Below are 21,892 nucleotides of genomic sequence, written 5' to 3'. Positions count from 1 at the left end.
GAGATCGTGGCACAAACTAGCCCATTTCTGGCCTATATCACCTTTCGGAAGTGAAGGAATTAGTATCACCATCAGTGGACATTGAGAAGTATGCAGAGGAGTTGGCATGATTATCAGAGCAAATACAAACTCTGTTTGAAAAAAATAATCCAATAAGTAATGAAATGGAAACAACAGTGAAAATCCTATGATGCTTTGCACAGGTGTATTGGCCAGGGTCTCTAGTATGCATGTCAATCACATCACTTTTCGATTCTGAGCACACAGTGAACACTTAGGAATGCTACGAATAATTGTCTCTCCCAAAGAATATGGGTGCCCACTACAAGGTTTTTGCCTGATTTGATGCAATCCCACTTACTTTACCTGTCATGCATTTCCTTCTTCATGATAATTCTCAGTCACAAGGACAATGAGGATGCTGCTGCAACATTTTTGATGGTGAGTGTTTGATCACCCACCACACAGTCCAGACTTGGCTCCCCCTGAAATTCATCTCTGCTCACATGAACTGCTGGCTATGAAGACAACATATTTGAACAGATAACAAACTGCAGACCAGTGTAGAGAAATGGCAGCAACTACAGGCAACTGCCTTCTATGACAATGATTTGGAAAGTTGATGCAATGGTATGACAGATACTTAAGTTGGAGTGGTGCTTATGTAGGGGAGTAGCTGAAAGGTGCAGCAAATTGTTGCAAATAAAACAATTTTAATTTTCACTGTGGTTTTCATGTCGCAACCTATCGGATCTTACTTTCTGAATTGCCCTTGTAGTAAAAAATTCTGTCGTGGTGGGTGCATGTAAAGTGTGGCACAGGCAGTGCCACTGGCCCTGGTTTTTACCTGCTGGTGACAATAAGCCAGGTCTGGCAGTTATAATGCTGATTTCAACACCTGCAAACCAATCCTTCATCTTGCACAATTCTCTGTTCCCATAGTCACTCACACTGGTTGTGTGTTGTGTTTTTCTCCATGCTCATTCTCTTCATGGTGTTCAGACTCTCTGCTTCCCAATAGATTGACTCACACATCAAGATTCATTCCCTTTTCTGGGGTTCAGCTCAGTGGCGTGTAGTCAACACACCATTGGCTAGTGTAGTTACATTCATGCTAACAGTGACTTCTCCATTGTATTGTCACACCCATGCCATGAAACTACATGGTGGTCTCCATTATTCCTAAATTCTTTACTCACTATCAAATTTCTGTGAAATACAACTCCAGTCATTCACATGCTTTTAACATCAAACGATAATGGGCTGATAGTTATCATATCACATAAGTAAAAACAATCTGGGTCTCATCAGCACAATGTGTTGTAACGGCAACTGGAACAGTCGCGGGGTTGAAGTGACAGAAACGTGGTGGGACCCGCGGAGCAGTCCGCGAACAACAACACAACGGGAGAGGATGGACACAACCAATGAAGGACCTTACAAAAACAACAAGAATGGACAACAGAGTCAAGAAAACCAAACAAGACAACCACGTCCACTCGAAAAGAAAACACAAAAGTAAATATGCTGTCTAATGCTAGGTGATATGTCCTGCGATACGCAAGGTTAGACTGGCAGGCTGACAGGCAGGCACTTAAGTACTCGATCAGCGATGCCACTATTGGCCACTGCAACCAAGTGTTCCACTGTGGTGCCCTCACTCTAAATGCGGGCCAGGAGGCGCGTGCCACCACAACTCACGGCGCGATGGTGCAGAGACCTCTATGGGTCAAAAATGGCTCTGAGCACTATGGGACTTAACTACTGTGGTCATTAGTCCCCTAGAACTTAGAACTACTTAAACCTAACTAACCTAAGGACATCACACACATCCATGCCCGAGGCAGGATTCGAACCTGCAACCGTAGCGGTCACGCGGTTCCAGACTGTAGCACCTATAACCGCACGGCCACTCCGGCCAGCTCTCTATGGGTCTTCGATGTCCATGACGTCTGGTGGGGATTCAAATTCCATGGTGCGCAGTACCACAAAATGCTTTAAGGGTAGTGACAAATCACAGAAACACATTCATGTCAGCAACAATTTTATTAAACTCTTGTACTGTAATTTATTAACAAATTAAATGACCCTTTGCACACACAAATGATTGACACATGCATTTATTGACATCTCACTAGCCTTGCAAACATAACAAATAATACATACTCTATTTATTAGGTTTTCTCTTTTAGCTTAACCAATGTAAAACTTCAGTAAGCATCAACCGAGAAGATAAAGTATACCTGTACACAATCACCACTCTAATGCCACTTTGCTTCTGTATTACATACAAAATTTGCTTGCTTGTATATTTAATTTATTTCTTGAAATGTCTAACCATTTATGACATCAATACATTGGGAATGGCACCACCAAGAAAAGATCATACAATCATTTCTGATGACTAAGTGTATTATACCACAAGTAACTTAAATATGCAACAAAAAGATCGATTATTCTAGAAATATTGATTCTCCAAACAAATTTTTACAGTCCTGCAAATCATTTTCTATGCTATTTATATTTTGAATAGAATACACTGACACAATGTCAAACTAACTGAAGTGAATGTATTCAGGAAACAATATCAATAGAATAATTTAGAAGAAGAATTTATATTAGAAAACCACGTATTGTTCTGACAAGCAACTAAATACCATCACAACCATTTGAACAAATATCTTGAATGTTGTCTCAAGCATTTAAACCTTCTGCTACAGCAAGACTGACACTGAACACATCTGAATGTTTTAAATTTTATATAAAAATCTTTTGCAGTCTAGGTGATCTACCACAACAGTAGCACTGAATTTAACATTTACTGTTAAAAATTAATATTTATGCTCACAGAGAGATATTTCAATTCATTAACATCAGTTTACTACAGTGCCTTTTTTATCTTTTCTTAGAGAAACTGTTGTTATTTTACTTACAACTTACAGGAAAACTATACACTGTGACTGCAATGAAAATCTAGAGTTACAGGAACATCAGAACTAATATACCAATCTCATTTACACAGTATAAAGTTTCTTATAAATTATTATAGATCATTGTACACTTCATCATACTACTCTTCTAACTGAGCTACCTACAGGTCTATAGAATATATTCTCACACTGTACAAAAGTTTTAAAAACATATTTACTTTTTACATTTTTGTCATAAAATAATTTTAGGAAATATGATCACAGTGTTAAAAGTTTTTAGGTTATCCTCAGTAAATTTCACACTGGAGACAAAGAAAGATTTAATAGCTCAAAGTAACTTTATTTATGTCCAGGATGTTTAAAATGTTTTATTTATATCATCATAGATGACTTTCATATTCTCCCAATATTCTATTTGATCATTACTTTATTCACCTCTTTGCAGTAAACAAATCAGTAAAAAGTTAATTGCAAGGAGTATTGCTCATAACTGTATCAAAGTATTCACAAAGATGTGTAGTAATGATATAATATAATAGCTAAATAATGATAATGCTGATTAAAATGTCTCATGATATTTTGTTGGTGCTATGTATGGGAACATTGTGGCTCCATATAATGTCTGTGTGTTTCACCGTTATTGTTTGACTTTTCCAGTCTTCTTCAGTTGTGATTATGTACTGGTACTGCTTCAAGTCATTTGCACTTGTTATTAACATTTTATAGCTGTTTTGGTATTTGATCCCCATTGTCTGCTACATTATATTCAGATTCTGGATTCCTTATATTGTCTTCTTGTGTCATTCTTATGTTATAATAGTATTGTTAGTTCAGAACTAGAAGCAGCTGCCATTGGCCTTTCAAACATTGTATAGAGGTATGAAATGTACTACACAAATGACAGTGTTCCTTTCTGAGTAAATACACATTTCTCAGTAAACTTGAACATATGTAACTGCACATTGCTACAAATCTATTGAATACTAAAGATTTTAACTCAGAATTCAAGACAAGTTGAAAGAATTACATTGATATTTTAAAACCATTTAGCTATTGGAGTGATACAGTTTTCTTGTTTACTCCTTCTGTGAAGAACCAGTAGTTCATATATAATTTGTGTGTCTGGATAAAGCAGGAGAAAATCAGTTGGTAAGGTCATAATTTTATCAAACTCAAACATATACAGACCAAATAGAATAAATAAATAAAAATTAGTTGCCTGTGTTTCTTGTACAGCTAAAGTTATGTCTCACGCACTTCCAATAACGTGCAGATTTGAAGTATTTTGTTTGAAAAAGCTCATTAATGCAATGAGTATACTGAAAAAATGTGGCCAAATTGTTTTATTCAGTGTGAACATTGGTGAAATAAAAAAGCAGAGGTTCTGTTTCCCATTTTTCTGGAGCTGTGGACGCTTCTGAAATTTATCTTATAATATGTCGTGTGATGAGGGCCTCCCATCGGGTAGACCACTCGCCTGGTGCAAGTCTTTCGATTTGACACCACTTCGGCGACTTGCACTTTGATGGGGTTGAAATGATGATCATTAGGACAACACAACACCCAGTCCCTGAGCGGAGAAAATCTCCAACCCAGCCGGGAATCGGACTTGGGTCCTTAGGATTGACAGTCTGTCACGCTGACCACTCAGCTACTGGGGGCGGGCTATCTTGTAATTATCAGATATGAATGTCTCATTATTATGAAAAAAAATTGTGATACTGGTCCAAGATACACAATAAATATTTGAAAAAAGTCATATGATCATGGAATGTGTTAAGTGATAGGCCATTGTCAATTTGATTAAATAAATAACCCAAATGGAAAAGATTTCAGAACTGGAGGAATCCAATGTAAAAGGAGTCAATAACTGATTTTCACCTGCTTACGAAGGTCCAAAACTTCTATTATTTGATTACATTGTGATTTGTCAATCTTAAACAAATCTCAGCCAATAATGAAGTACACAACCAGTAACAGAATATGTGGCTAGTAACTCTGCTGACGGCAATAAAAGTGAGAAATAAAACAAGGACTCCGACTGCTTACAAATTCTTGATAAGGCAGTTAGAAAATCTGCCTTGCACTACTGATACATTATTTATTACAGACTTAACACAATCAACAACTCATTGACTGATGCTATGATGTGAACTGGGGTTTTTTGAGAACAACAAAGGGATCTGACCATCACGAGATCACACTACATTAGTAAACAACTTATCATGGTATGTTCTGCTATCCTCAAGTGATTAGTATGAGATTGAGAACAGTGACAAACAATAGGTTTATAATTAAACTAATATGGCAAGAAATATTCGTGGTTTAAAATGTGATTGTGTTGCTTTAGGATTACATGATATGGAATTACCTAAATAGCTGTCACAGCTGAAACTTCAAGTGCACTGAGGGTGCTTTAGTGCTGTTTTATAAAGTTCAGTGTGCACTGATCTGTCTGCACAAGATACTATAGATTAACTTACTGAATCACTGTGTTCCCATCATTACTAAAGTAAAAATGATTAGCTTAGTAAACTTAGAGACTTCCTGTTACTTTCTGCTCAGAGAGCTAGAAACTGAAATACTAATTGATATTTTAGTGTCACCATTTTCCATATACACAATATTTCTGGATCAGAAACCATTAGACTGCAAGTGAGAAGGATGTTTAAATATAGTTTCTGGTGGTTATAGGTGAAATGTAAATTTCTGTGCTGATGTCACCTACTATGCGGAATGGAGATGGTACATCAAAGAAGAACAGCACATTTTCTATTATCATGAAGTAGGGAAGAAAGTGTCATTGATCTAGTTAGTGAGCTGGTATGGTAACAATTAAAACAAAGCCATTTTTCATTGCAGCAAAAGCTTTTGCTGAAATTTCAATCACCAACTTTCTCCTCTGTGTGTCAAAATACTTTGTTGACTCCTGCCTACACAGGAAAAATTACCATTGAAATAAAATCAAATAAATCAGAGCTGACACTAAAAGGTTTGGTTGTTTATCTTTCCCATGTGTTATTTGCCAGTGGAACCATTCAGCAATAGTCTGAAAATGGTTGTGTGAACTTTCTGCCAAACCATTAAGCGTCAATTGCAGAGTAATCATGTAGACATACATGTAGACCTTTGATAAAGCACCACCATGATTCATGCTTCCCAAGATGAAAAAACTAATACTGAGGTGGATTTCCTCTCTGCAGGGCATGCCACAGATAACATTGTGAGGTTTCTGATTCAATATTTGAGCATTTTAAGATTTACTTACAAACCACCAGTGAAAATTAATATCGTAAGTAACCTGTAGCATCATAACAACCCATACATTGAACAACCAGTGAAGAAGTGATTTTAAGAAGACAAAGAATAATAATAATAATAATAACAACAATAACAATAGAACAGATAACACGAATGAGAGACTGAGGAAGAGTTAGTACCAACATAGAACTCTCACTGCTTGTAAAAGACGTGTTCTTAAGTACAGTAGTGATGGAAAAGAATTGCTGGAAATGTAGAACAGTGAACAAGTACAGAAATGTCTCACGTTTAGCCTGCATAAACCTGGGAAGTAGGATTTTGTCCAGTTTTAGATGCTTCCACATCCCTAAATTGTTGTGTAATTGTTAACAGATATTTGTGATATTTCTCATACTAGGTTTTCCTACATAAGTAATTTCCAGCATACTGGAAATCCATTTACCTAAATGTTTGTTAAATATGACATCTCAAAATTTCAACATATATGATTGATTGTGACAAATGAACAAGGAACTACTACCGGTATGTAAATTGCAGTTCTTAACACAAAATTGTTTTTAATTGTATAACACAACTCAAAACAAAGATATTGTTGTTTATCCTTCTCTCCATTGTAGTTTTACTATACTCTGTTATCATAATGTTACTATTTATATGCCCTGCAGTGCCATTGTCAGTATGATAAACTCATTCTGTAACTTCACAGTGAGAACTGCCAAACATTTTAAAATAAATGTTACAAAATATATATATATATATACAGTGAGACTTACCAAACAAAAGCGCTGGCAGGTCGATAGACACACAAACAAACACAAACATACACACAAAATTCAAGCTTTCGCAACAAACGGTTGCTTCATCAGGAAAGAGGGAAGGAGAGGGAAGGATGAAAGGATGTGGGTTTTAAGGGAGAGGGTAAGGAGTCATTCCAATCCCGGGAGCAAAAAGACTTACCTTAGGGGGAAAAAAGGACAGGTATACACTCGCACACACACACATATCCATCCGCACATACACAGACACAAGCAGACATTTGTAAAGGCCTTTACAAATGTCTGCTTGTGCTTGTGTATGTGCGGATGGATATGTGTGTGTGTGCGCGAGTGTATACCTGTCCTTTTTCTCCCCTAAGGTAAGTCTTTCCGCTCCCGGGATCGGAATGACTCCTTACCCTCTCCCTTAAAACCCACATCCTTTCGTCTTTCCCTCTCCTTCCCTCTTTCCTGATGAAGCAACCATTTGTTGTGATAGCTTGAATTTTGTGTGTATGTTTGTGTTTGTTTGTGTGTCTATCGACCTGCCAGCGCTTTTGTTTGGTAAGTCTCATCATCTTTGTTTTTAGATATATTTTTCCCACGTGGAATGTTTCCCTCTATTATATTCATATATATACAGTGAGATATTTAAGATGGTCACTATGTAAATATTCATAAAATGATAACTATAAAATCATTAAATTGTAACTTTTGTACATTTTGTAGTATTCAATCAACAGTGAGAGTCCAATAACTTAAATTACAATGTTGGACTTCCTCTGAATTTTACACTGATTTTGATGCTGCTTTCTAAATGAGACAGAGTTCACTCTTGCAAGGCTACAATAATTTACAATCAAGTTTGCACAACAAATGCAAAGCTCATATTAAGATCTGGAAATGTTTAATTAATATCCAGACTGTGGTCTGTTTACAAGGTTTATTTCTCAGTTGGACAAAACTGAGCTACATTATTAAATGATTATTTTTGTGCTTGCTGGAGATGATCACCACAACAAGCAAACTTGTTAACTGCTATCAAATATTGAAACACAGAGTAAGGACTGACTGTGAGTTCTAAAGTAAATAAAAAGCTATCAAACACAGGCAAGAATCTGTTTACTTGTGTAAAAAGAATGTAATAAGTACAATCCTTCAAGTACTTTGTCATTCACTGAAACTGAAACTTAAGCAGCTCCAGTACTGTTTTATCTTGCCAATCAATAAATAGTATGGAAAATGTTATATTTTAAGTACAAAAATAGTTTTACCTCTTTCATAATCTAGAATGGTATTTCAGTAACTTTTATGTTATCCTCTTTTGTGCAATACTCTCACACAGCCTCTTACAGGTTATTCAGGCTGTTAACAAGAATATTTCATAGTGACCATTATAATGGGAAATACTGAGAAATTCCATCCTCTAAACATGTAACAGCTTTTTGTATCTTCTCATCAGTATTTCTGTAAGTCAGACAAGGATACTTCAATGAAATAAAATAAAAAATCCTTTTGACATAATAACTCATTTAGCTCCAGAGAGTCAACAATCACAAAACAAATGTGGCATACTTGACTGCAAACATTGAGCCTTGTGAAGCAACCTTATCACTTTCAGTGAATGCTCACTTTCTCAGTAATTTTCACAGTTAAATTCTCTCTGGAATATCCACTGAACAAACTGACAGCACACATGACATAATAAGAGAGTGTTCATATTTATAGCACATATATGGTAATGTATACAATTAAAAATGAGATAAATGGAAGTATATAAATTGGAAAAGAATGTGGGGAAGGGCCAACGGAGAAAGTGGAAAGAGTGTTAATACAATTCAACACATGATGCCTATGTAGTACAATTTCAGTTTTGGAAGATGCATTTTTCTGTGATCTTTCTGTTCTGGTCTTATTATTATTACAGTTCGTAGCCCACTCTTTCTTATGCAGCCTTTCATTCTTCATTAATAAATGACATGTCTTCTCATCCAAGATCTCTCCGTCATTTAAATTGTTGTACTTCAGCTGCGACACATTTATCTGCTACCTACTTTAGTTATACATTCAGCATTTTCTTTAGATTGATATAGCCAATACTTAACAGATGTTTGCTGTTGCTTGCTTGTCATTCACTATTCAAAGTGATCAGCTGCAAAAAGTTGAATAAAGATAGTTCAGTACAGAAAAATGCAGAGCTACATGGACCAGTCCTCATAAATGTTTATGTTATTTTTGGAAACTATCCATAGCCTTGATTAAGCTGCTTCTCTTTTCAGATGCAGAATATTGTTTTTATTTTCTTATACATCTTTTCTGCATGTTGTTAAGAGTAGTATTTCAGGCAACATTAATAAATAGAAGTGAATATCAAATGCTCTTCCACCTGAATTACTTGTAGTTTAGGCCATCTTGCAGTACATGTATTGTTGTATTTTTAATGGTCAATTTTTCTTGTTAGACATATCACTTTTATTCAAATCTGATTGGATTGTTTTGATTATTTCTCAGTCATTACAACAAAATCAATTAAATCATTAGGATTACCATCATAAAACCGACCGTTTTTCAGTTCTTTGCAATCAGTGAACCTTTGCTGGGTAAAAATAAACATGTTCCTTGTTAAACATCTTGATTAAGCTCCACTCATCATTCTAGTGATATATTGTTTTCAGTTTAAATCTGTTTGGTCATCTTGTGGATTCCCTTGTTTAACTGCATTGCATAAATAATCTATCAAAGTCATTAAAATACTATGCAGTTAGCAACTCACACTCTCACCTTGGGAAGTTTCTGGTAATTGTATACTGCAGCATGGACTGCCACAGCTTTTGACAGGTATTGTGTTCCAGTGAACAATGTGGATCAGTTGCAAGGATTTTGTTTATGTTCATTGTTAACCTGCAAAATTTTTTATATGTTAAAATTCCTAATATGGGAGCTCTGATACCCAAAGGCTAGACATTTTTCATTCCACTTCAGTACTTTTTTAATTTATTTTCATGGATTTTTCATTCAAAAACTACTGATGACATCAGTAGTTCTCATCTTTGTTTATTCCTTCAATACATCAGATATATTTCTTTAAGGTACTACACGCAGATCCTTTAAAAGCTATGCTGAAGTTGGTGTGTGTAGAATGAATAGTGATAAAACTTGACAGTTGAGGAGTGAGTGACCTGGTGCCTGTTGACATAGAAGTCTACAACCACTGAGGGGCTGCTGGTAATCACTATTTTAAAATACTGTTAACACGTACTGAAATCCCACTACTGTATATTTCATGTTGGTAACTTGCTAGCATCAATGCATTTCTCACATGTAACCCTCAATGAATACTATTTATAAACTTAAGATGTGCAGCAAATAATTATTCTGTAGTAATTATAGTGTGCCAGAATGAGCCCTGCAGTAGATACACATTAAATCTATTGCTCTCAGCAAGTGACTTTCCCCATTTGTTGTCACTGATGACCATGATGTTGAGTGCTCCACTAACCAACATCACCATCACCATTGAAATATTCACGTAATAAAAATGAAATTAAAAACTTATACACCACTGTGGGTACTGCAGCAATCAGAACTGTTTTGTGTTACATCGTGATCCAATTCCTAATCAACATTCTTATATATATGGGGGCTTACTTTAACATATATACTAAAAGTAAAATTGTCTTTTGGTTCTTGATTGAGTAGTGTAACATCATGATAACGAACCATAAATGACGTAAACTTATATTTAATCTCCACTCTGTGGTAAGCGTGATGTAAGATCTGCTCTTATTCTAAAGAAAGTAAGCTAAGCATGATAGATGAAAAATCTGCTGTAGACAGAACATCCCATGTTACACAGTAAATGTATTAACTGTATGAAATCCGATCTATGTGTAAATACATTTTTGACACACAATTTATCAGTCTCAAACAAAACACATATCCAATTAATTACCAGTACCAGTACTGTTCAGAAATGTCTTTATAATGACAAATACATAATCTACAACAGATTTTCACAAAAGATGCTAAGCACTGTTTTAGATATTAGTAACAGGTAATGTCTTTTGATCACATATTTCAGACATAGCATAAAATAGTACTGATTCAGTGCTTTCAATAACTGCCAATTATTGAATACACATGTTGTTCATCAAGTATGCTTAACTCTTATTTTTATTTTTAACAGTTCATATATTCATAAATAAACAGCACATATTTAAAAGAAATGTAAAATTTTACTTATTATAAGTCACTGTGGCATACAATAAGTAAAAATGAGCATGTTTTAATGTGCCTTTGTTAAAGAAAGACTAAAAGTTAAATTTCTAAGAATCATCTATCTACAAAGAATTTGAAGGTACTGTAAAACTGCCTTGTACAAAAACACATTAGGCCCATGCTTAGAACAGCATTTTTGTTCTATAATTACAAACAGAGTACAACAAAATCCTCTAATACTATCAAAGTTGATTACTGAATTGCAAACATAGTGTGGAGTTTTATAAATTTCGTTCCATGTCTTGCAATTTCATGGTACTCTCATATGACCAGTACAGCCTGATTCACAATATTTAGCACCACTTATCCTCATTTGTGACTGATTGTTGATCAATACCTAATATAAGAAATACTGATTTTACTCATATAATGCTGATTCATCTCAGTCATTCATAAGTACATTCATTTCACATTAAATATCACACATGAGTGTTCAACATAGTAAAAGATGTCAGCCATTTCTCTATGTGGTCCCTGTAGATTGTCTATGCTTCAATTTGCCAGTGTAGAGTGGCCTTACCTACAATCATCAGTAACAAGAGGAGATACATCAGCTGGCGATGCTCTATTGTGCAGGTCAGTCTGCTCTTGTGGCTGTTGACTGTCTTCAAGTGGTGGCTGTGCCTCTTCATTCTGAGGCTGTTCCCCTTCATTTTGAACTGTATTTGATGCTGTCACACCATCTTGTCCCTCTTTTCCAATCAGGTAGTATGTCATCAACTGACCTTTACCTTTCACAGAAACAAGGCCACGTTGTTCAAACACATAGCCAAAGTGCCTCAAGATTTCCATTGTTTCATCTGTTACCTGCAAAAAAATGCAATAATTAGTTATCAATATAACAGTATATTATAGACAATATTATACTGCCCATCAGAGAAATAATGTTTTTATCTAACGTTCTGTTTTAATTTTCATCTAAGATTATATGAGGGACTTACAGATTACTATGGCATTTTTGAATGTTGCATTACACTTAAATGTGACACAGATACATGATTCTAGTTTCCACAAAATTCACTAAGTCTCTGTCAAAAGTGGTCAGAACTTTCTACCAGTCATTCAGTTCCTGACAATAGAAATCTGCACCTTGATCAAGGAGCCACTTAAGAACAACTGTGTGAATATTCTCATTGTTGAAAAATCTCTTTCAGTCAGATGTTCTTTCAGCTTTCAGAAAAGATGGAAATTGCTTGGTGTGACATATGGTCTTCCAGATCAGCATCACCCCTGTCTGTGTGACCTTGGTAAACTTGTTGGCACCAATCTATTATGGCTGGACACAACATTGCGTACTGCCTACCTCCAGAATTTCACAGTACTGAACTGACCTGCTTGCCTCAGATTTGTAGTACGTTTATAGTTGCAGCACACTGTGGCGTGCCTGTTATCCATACCACAACAAAACTGTGTCTGCAGAGAACAAGGGACATGTACTGTCTTCTGACAATGTGCCACTCTTGTTATGCAATGGTCTTGCAGTGGGAAGACATGTGTAACATACTTTCTGAAGTCCCTGCATACATGATGATAGTGGGATGTCATCTGATTGATTTCATTAATCACTTGTTACTTCAGTGACACAAAGTTCCCCACTGTGAACAACTGCATCATATAATCCTTACAATGAAAGTACTGGCAAAAAACTGAATTGCACATCTATAAAAGACCTTCGTCACAAATCAAAACAGAGTTGGGGTGATGTGTGTAGAGAAACCAACAAAAATATAAAATTTTCTTTGTTCTCAACATTATTTAAATTCAACTTTACAAAAGAGATTTGTAAAAGTACCACCTATAGTAGCAATGTTTCACAAAAACAAATGGATAATAGCAGTTGCTATGAAGTCTTCCCAGACCCTCACATACCTCATGCTCATACAATAAAGAGTCATAATGAGCCATAGTTCTTAAGTTTCTTTGATAGGTACAAACTTATTTACAGGAGGGTGCTGAAGCTGTAAAATAAGTTATTTAATGACAAAATAATATACAGTGCAGAGAATAAATAAAAGCACTCTGATGGTATGAAACAGAAAACAGAGAGAAACAGACAAATGTATAATAAAAAGTAGAAAAGGGAGATGGATAAGGTAATAAGTAGTCCAATCAGCTGGCTTGGATGAAGTGGCAATCTGTGCTCTGAAGCAGTGCACACACAGTATATAAGCTCTCTTAACAAACATAATACATGAGTCATTCACATCAGAGAACTTTCCAGGATATCTTAAAACAGACATTAATTTTGCCTTTGCTAAAGAAAAGTAGTGCAGAAGACTTAGAAGCTATAAGCCCATTTTCCTGCTTGCATCTTTCTCAACAACAACAACAACAATAATAATAATAATAATAGAATGAATCATGTAAGATGGATTAATGAATTACATGAATAAATAGCACCTTTAAGTGAATCCCAATTTTGGTTATAAAGTGGTAGAAGTATAAAATCAGCCATAGAAGAATTCATAAAGTTGGAACATAATTCTCTTGACAAGGATGAGCATGTGAGCAACAAACTCTTAAAAATTTCTAAGCTTTTGATTGGGGCTATACCAATGGGATGGGGGACAGATCACTGTCAAGGATACAGGCATAAAAGGGCTGCAAAAACTTAGTGGAAAAAAAAAAGAAATAAAAAAGAAAGACTTTAAGAATTAAGTGGGAGAGCAACATGAATTCTTCTACCCTTTGTGTTCCTGCATTCTGTATTTGAGAAAAAGCCTTCCCATCACTCTGTGACTGTAAATGCTTGCTCTTGTCTGAGTGACATTTTGTCCAAGAAGTGACATAAAGAAAAGACTAACACTGAACAGGTGTCTTCCACTAACAGGTTTATGTGGCAACAGTGTGCTCATTACAGATTGTTGTCACCTACGCAGCTCACTCACATGGAGCTCTAGCTGTTACCTTGCTACAGTAATGTAGGTCAACGAGTGGGTGTTGAAGCAAATATGTTATTTGACTGAAGGCTTCCAACTTTTGCTCACTGAAGGGTAGGGTAGAATGCAACAGTGGAGAAAGCATGCAGGAAAGGTGGGGTAATTTACTTGTCCCTCCAATCAGCACTTAGTGTTGAAGACCACTGGGAGTAGACCTTTGTTACTGTTAAGTATTTTGTTGTTATTCTAGAGTGAATGAAACTCTGACACATGCTAAAGCACTGAAAGTTGTAAGCTCATTGCTGTGTTAAACATTTAAGCCATATACCAAATCTCAAGTCAGTTTCACTGTGCCTGCCATTTGTGTTGTTCATAACTGCGTATCGGACAGATCATCAATATAGATCATTTAGGACATATTTTGCAATAAAGCATAATTTTTGTTAATTCTATTTATAAGATTCTACATCTACATCTATATTCTGCACACCATTGTAAAGTGCTTGACAGAGGGTACTTCTTATTGACTCAGTTACTTGGGCATCTTATCGTTCCATTCCCATATGGAGCATGAGAAAAATGACCATTAAATCCTCAGCGTGTGTGTGCTACAATTAATTTAATCTTGCCCTCATGAGTCCCACAGGAGCAATACATGAAACTCTCTCACAGGTAAAACTAACCTGTGACCATTCATGCTGCCCTTCTCTGTATACACTTAATACCCCCCTCCCCCCCTCCTCAGTCCTACCTGGTGCAGTTCCCACACATTTGAGCAATACTCTAGGATGGGTCACACAAGAGATGTGTAGATACCTTCGCAGACATTGAATTTCCTTAGTATTCTACCAATGAACTCCTGTCTACCACCTGCTTTACCTACAACAGAGCATCTGTGGCTGTTCCACTTCACTTCCCTACAAAGAGTTACCTCTAAAGAGTGACTGACCCCACTCTGAAGGGTGTGGAGTGGGTGAGGGGGGTCAAAGTCAACAGATGAAATACTGTTAATCATTAAGCATGACTTTTATTGACTTCAACACATGACATAGAGACATAGAGAGCCAGTCTTCTCTCTGCCCGTTGCTCCTGGCTGGTGTTTGTGAACAAGCATCAGCTTCTGCCCATAGCTGCTGAACTGCACCCTGCATTTCTGAGGCCAGCGGCCTTTGGATGCCACAGCTGTTGATGCCAGTAGCACAATATGATGTGCTGTGATGGTGTTCTGCTCAGGGAATGGCTCCGCAAGCAGCTGCGGTGGCGGTGTGTGGTGTCTGCTATGTACAGGGCTCAACCCACTGCCCTCAGGTAGGAGTCAGACAGTGGATCCCATGGCTACTGCTGGCAGTACTCAGTTGTCTCATTGCCTGATGTAGCTCTGGCATGGAGGTGGTCCGGCTGGTTTCCAGTGAGAGGAAATAATCCGTGCCTCAAAATCCAGAGTTATTTATATGCCTCTAGCAAATGTTTGTTTTACTGGGACCTGACATCTAGTCTTCTTGCAAAAGACCTGCCTGGTGTGGTGACATTGCACTGTTGGCTACATGATTACCTTTGTGTGCTACAGTTTAATGCTGTGCTTAGCTATCGTGGCTTTGAAATTCTCTTGCATGTCTATTACTGTGACCCATATGTCACCACACTAACAGCTACTGGTTTGTGGCCTTTAACGCAATGCTTCACAGTGGCTTCCACATTACTTCTCATTATTTTTGCTGAAGACATCATTTTTACTCAAAAATTAGGTAGCAGCACTATACTGCCCCCATCCACAGAGAAGTTCCAGTCCTTTGGGTCTTGCCCTGGCCTGGTTCTCTGTTGCAATTACATCTCTGGGCAATATGAGTACAGAGTAACTCCAATCAAAGTAGCTGGTAAATGAAATGTGGGACCTATAATTTCACACATAATCCCAGTGATTAATAGTCCACTACCTCCCAGTTCTAAACGTCTTGTCACCATGAATTTCCTTGCTCATAGCAACTAGCAACCAACCCCATGTCACTGTGCACTGAGTATATCCAATGTAAACCAGCTCTCTGAAAGCATGGTACTGATTTGATCACCTCCTTCTGAGTAAGGTCATTCCCCCACAAACCTTTTATCCTTAAAGAGTTGCATGAAGCACATGCCCCCACTTGTTGCAATCCTGAGTTAGGTATATGGTGACTACCCTGCTCTGACATTGCTGGGGCTCACCCTCAGTCATCATGACATGCTGATCCCTGTTTTCTGCTAATAGTAGCATCCCTTCCTCTCTCATTTGCACAGATTTCCCAACTGATGCTGAGTTCAGTGGATAAGAGTGCACTGTGTAACACATAGTTACTCGAACCAGGTAAGGAAACCTCAGTTGTATTTGATTGGAGATATCAGTATTGGTAAGTCTACAGTAACTGAAAAGATTATAAGCCATCGACAGGATGTGTATATGCCATATTTTCCGAATTTTGTTGCTGTACAATGTTAATTCCAGTTTTTAAAATCTCTCTTCTGAATCAGGTAGCAGAATTGGAAGCCTCAAGGCATTAGGATAGTATCTGATATGGTCCCAATTTGCTTAAAAAGTGCCAATGCAGACATCAGCTGTAACACAAAACTTTTATTCAGGATTTTATTTTTCCTTTCTGCTTGCAGAACATTAGATGTACAATATTTTTAACCATACATGAAAAATATTTAACTTCTTCTTGAATAGCATCATCTGCTTTAGATTCAGATCCACTTACCAATGTACCAACATGCAATGGATTAGTTTGAAATACAGTATTCTTAGCATGCTTGTCAGCCACCAGTAACAACTTTGCACTATCCTTTTTTACACCCATTTTAACACCACAGTAACAGAACAGCAAGTTATGGCTGCTTGGCTCTATTACTAGATGTAGTTCTGGTGGTAATTCTCCTTGCACCATCCTTAATTTTTCCAGATACTACTCTGCCAACAGCAAAATGGGAATTAACTGACCATGTAGCACTTGAGGGAAGGCTCCCTGCAAATCTGTTGATTCCACTCATGTTTCCCTGTCTTTGTGCCATGTCCAAATCCTGGTTCAGAGTGTTAGCTAAGGCCCTGCCCTAATCCATGATTTCCTTAGGCAGCTGTGGAAGCATGTATGTGTTTTTTAACAAACCAAATGCAATCTGTGTGGATTGTCACTCTACAGTTACTTTATTTGTCTTCACGAACCAGCTTGAAGCTTCTACAGTTTTGTTGAGTTGGCTTATGTTGCTTACATCTGCTGTCCAGAATATAGCTTTCAGTAATCTACCTTAGTGGCTACCCACCCCCCTCTTCGCTTTCCTTGATTCATGCAGCACCACTCTGATCACCATCTGCATCTGCTCCTTTGATCATACGTATGCTTCAATGAATTTCTTGCGATCCTTTGAGACTTCTCTCAGCCTCCCACTACTAACTACTGACTGTTAGATCACTGAAAACACCTCCTTCAGTCTCCTAATTTTGTTCCACAACTTCCACACATTAAACTCTAAACCTAGTGACCTATCTATGACTGGATAACAACACATCTAGTTGCCTGGAAAACAAAACTGCTGGAACACAAAACCCCTCCATCATATCATGCAGTAGTCTGAGGCCAGGGATTGGCATGATCTGCCACTCACCTCAGAAGCCTGCTGTCACTGAACAGCACACTTTAACACACAATGATAAAACCTACCCTAAAACAAATATATAATTTTATCTAAAACCATATTCATCATCATCATCAGTTTTCTGCTATATCAGCAGGTCCTTTGCCTCTCGATTTTCTGCAATCCATTGCTTCCTTCTTAAGGCTGCTGTATGTTGTACCATCCATCACATCATCCAGTATCTGAAATCTCTTCCTTCCTCGCTTCCTTTTCCCTTCTACATAACCTTCTAAAACTGTTTTTATCAGTCCATCATTCTTTTTTGAAATATGCCCAATCCAATTTCTTTTTTTTTTCTTTTTATTACATCTAGTAAATGTCTTTTCTCTCCCACTCTTCTCAGTACCTCTTCATTTTTTACTCTGTCCATCCAACTTATTCTTTACATCATCCGCCATGTCCACATCTCAAAAGCCTCCAGCCTTTCTCTGTCTTTCTCCCTCAAAGTCCATGTTTCAGCGCCATACAGAAGAACATTCCATACAAGGGATTTTATGAGTCTCTTCCTGAGTTCTCTGTCCAGACCGCTGCAGAAAATTCTCCTTTTCTTATAAAATGCCTCTTTTGTCATTGCTATCCTTGTTTCAACTTCTGTGGTGCACTTCCAAATCCTGTAATTCTTTTTCCCCTGTGGCTAGAAGGACCATGTCATCAGCAAACCTCAAACACCCTACTCTTCTTCCTCCAATTTCAACTCCTTTGTCATCTAATGAGCATTTGTCAATCATATTTTCCAAGTAGAGGTTGAAAAGGGTAGGTGATAGACAGCATCCTTGTCTTACACCTTTTACCAGTCCAATCCAGTTTTTACTTTCTCCTCTCACTTTAACTGAGGCTTTTTGATTAAGATCTAATGAGTTTACAAGTCTTCTGCTTTCCCAGTCCACTCTCTTTTCCCCCATTATAGTCGCCAGCTTGTCCCAAACCACATTATCAAATGCCTTTTCTAGATCAATGAAACACATAAATAGGTCTCTTCCTTTTTCAATAAACCTTTCTTCCAAGATTCGTAGGAGCCCTATTGCATCTCTGGTGCCTGTATTCCATCTAAAACCAAACTGCTCCTCACCAATATTCTCCTCCATTACATTTTCAAGTCTCTTATTAATTATTCTTAACATCACTTTGGCTGCATGTGAAATGAGGCTGACTGTCCTGTGCTCACTGCATTTCTTAGTTCATTTTTTTTTGGTAATGGAATCACAACTGTTGTCAGAAAGTCCTCAGGCCATTCACCACTGTCATATATTTTATTACATAACCCCAATATTTCTCTTATTCCATCTTGGTTCAAGCATTTTAATATTTCTCCCAGTATTGTATCTGTTCCTACCGCTTTGCCATTTTTCATTACAGCTATGGCAGACTTTATTTCTTCCATTATGATGGTTGGTACTTTCTCGTCATCACTTACACTGTTGAGTGATTCAAGTTTCAGAGTTTCTGGTTTGCGATCTGTGTCATATAGCTCTTTTAGATATTCTTCCCATCTCTGTAGGACACCGTCATGATCTTTGTACACTACCTCTTCACCTTTACTCAAAATTTACATAGTAGCACTTTCTGCTCTGTTTTGATCCCATGTCATAGTCTTTACTCTGTTGTATAGTAAGCCATATCTTCCCTTCCTGTCCAGCTCTTCAATTGCATCCCATTCCTCTTTTAGCCATGTTTTCCTAACCTGCTCTGTTTCTCTTCGCAGTTCATTATTTAAACTTCAGTACATCTTTCTTGCATCTTCAGTGTTCTTGTTTTTCAATTTTCTTCTCTCCTCCATATTGGATATCAATTCTCATGTGACCCATGGGTTTTTTTTTATTTTTTTTTCCTGTACTGCTTTAATGATTCCTTCTTACAGTATATTGCAGTACTTGTTGGCATTATCATGTGGTTCTTTGTCTTGTAATGTATTTAAAAACTCCTAAGACAACATTTCTGTAATTTGTTCTTCATTAGATCTTATCTTCTCTAGATCTCAATTCTTCACCATGGTCGCCTTCTTCGGTTTTTTCATTCTTATTTCTATTTATGCCTTAAGTAAGTTGTAGTCGCTATTAATATGTGTACCAGGTAATGTGTGCACCTTCTTGATTCCGTTTCTGTATTTTTTTTCTACCAGTATAAAATCAATTTGGTTTCTGTATTTATTTCCTGGTGATTTCCAAGTATAATGCCATGTATTATACATAAAAGAAAATATTCTGAAATCATACAGTTGAAATGCACATCAATTACTTCCTTGGTGTCAGTGAATACTGAATACAGGATATCTGGATCTCTTTCTGCTTTCTCTCGTCCTTCCACTTCCTCCTCCTGGCCTGTTTATCCATCTTCACTAATCCCTCTGATGGGATTGCCTCTGGCACATCCTTGAATGGTGTAGACACCCAGTGTGTTGTCCTTCTCAGCAGCTGCAGTTTCACATTTACTGGGATGTAGTTTCTATTACATGGTACAGGCCCCAGTAGTGTGTTAACTTCTTCACCTCTCCCTTTGAAGTATATGTACTTGACAACATCTCCTACTGGCCTACCGAGGTAATGACTCCTCTCACTTCACACCTCCTCCTGCTTTTCCAGCACCTTATTATGTGCTTTTCAGACCTTTTTCCACACTTCCCTTACCAGGTTCATTGACCGTCTGTCCTTTCCTGCCTCCTTTCTGCTCGATTGTGTTCAACAGCTATGGCATTTTTTCCTGTATGTCACCTTGGATGGTGATAATCTTGTGCTAATGTGTACTTTGGAGTCATATCCTCTCACTATGAAGGATAGATGCATGTCCAATGTGAATGGCGTGCACTCACACAATAACGAAGCATTTTCCAATAGGGTATTTGTTTGTTTTCTGGAAATCATCCTAAATGATCAACTGCCACATGGTATGCTCATAACATGCTTTTTTCCCTCTTGAATTTCAAGATCTTTTATAAAAATGGAAATGAAATTCAAATAATTTGAAAGTCCGCTAAAACGCTCCATTCGAGTCATGCAATGCCTGTGCTGTCGCTGGCTAGCTCACTGCTCCTACTATCATAAAGCTAATTCACAGTGATGCCTTGTTTTGGAATTTACACCTTGGAAAACAGATTACAAATGATGTGTAGTGCCACACTGTATGTCCACAGCTCATGGTCTAGTGGCTAGTGTTGTTGCCTCTGGATCTTTCTCAGCATTTGCATGTGCTTACATTTGCAATAGCTGTCCACACATGTAATGTTCAAAAAGATATTTTCTGGTTTATGTAACCACACACTTTTTGCTTTGATTAGAAACAGTGTTTTTTTTATCTTCATACTGTCTAGCTAGGTTTCTTATTATTTAAGCTTTTGAAGTTTAATCATGTTACATAAGATGAAGTTAAGTCTGCTTTAGACATTGATGTTAGTTTACACTCACAAACAGCACAGCCCTTACGTTTGCATTACCTGCATGTTGTACTTGCTTTACATCTCTCTGCATACAGTCCGTAGCTCATGGTCTAGTGACTAGCATTGCTGCCTCTGGATCATGGCGTCCAGGGTTTGATTCCTGGCCGGGTTGGGGAATTTCTCTGCCTAGGGACTGGGTGTTGGTGCTGTCCTCATCACTTCATCATCATCATCATCATTTCTTGATTGGATTGTGTGAAAAATTGGGACTTTGTATGGGCACTAATGACCGTGCAGTTGAGTGCCCCCAAAATGAAACTTCATTGTCATCATCTCCGCATACAAAACTTCATCATCCTACACCTCAGTGTACTGTCAGAGTATTCACTAACAGCAAAGCTTTTCAAAAAAAGGTAATTGTTTGTGAGCAAAGTAAATCCACTTATATTCTGTTGCATATTTTCCAGACTAAGATTATTGTTAAGCTATATATAATACATCCTGCTTCAAAGCAACTGTCACAATGAGTTCTTGCTAATGCTATTTTCATATTTCATGTAAAAGTTTTAAAAATATATGAGCCTTCCAGGATTGGAACCTGTGTCCTTGCCACCCACAGTCATGTGCACTATATGTTGTGCTACATATCATATGCTACAGGTGGCACAACTGTTGATTGTCTTTTATAATGGAAATTAGCACTAAGATTTGCTCAGAATATTTTATTGTGCTTTGAGTCATAGTTCATGACTGATAGTC

At 37.2% G+C, this 21,892-nt stretch overlaps 1 protein-coding gene across 1 annotated transcript in view; it reads right to left on the bottom strand.

Annotated features, from left to right (window-relative positions):
• Nucleotides 1-11,740: 11,740 nt before the first annotated feature.
• The window catches only part of LOC124775800 (adenylate cyclase type 3), a 458,110-nt gene continuing 447,958 nt past the window's right edge, over nucleotides 11,741-21,892 (bottom strand). The window contains exon 21 of the mRNA XM_047250630.1: nucleotides 11,741-12,031. Within this exon, the coding sequence (XP_047106586.1) occupies nucleotides 11,741-12,031 (291 nt within the window). The remainder of the gene's footprint in view (nucleotides 12,032-21,892) is intronic.

Source organism: Schistocerca piceifrons, chromosome 2, assembly GCF_021461385.2.
Source record: "Schistocerca piceifrons isolate TAMUIC-IGC-003096 chromosome 2, iqSchPice1.1, whole genome shotgun sequence".
Lineage (NCBI taxonomy): Eukaryota > Metazoa > Arthropoda > Insecta > Orthoptera > Acrididae > Schistocerca > Schistocerca piceifrons.
Note: the sequence above shows the minus strand (reverse complement) of the source record. Positions and strands in the feature narration are given on the sequence as shown.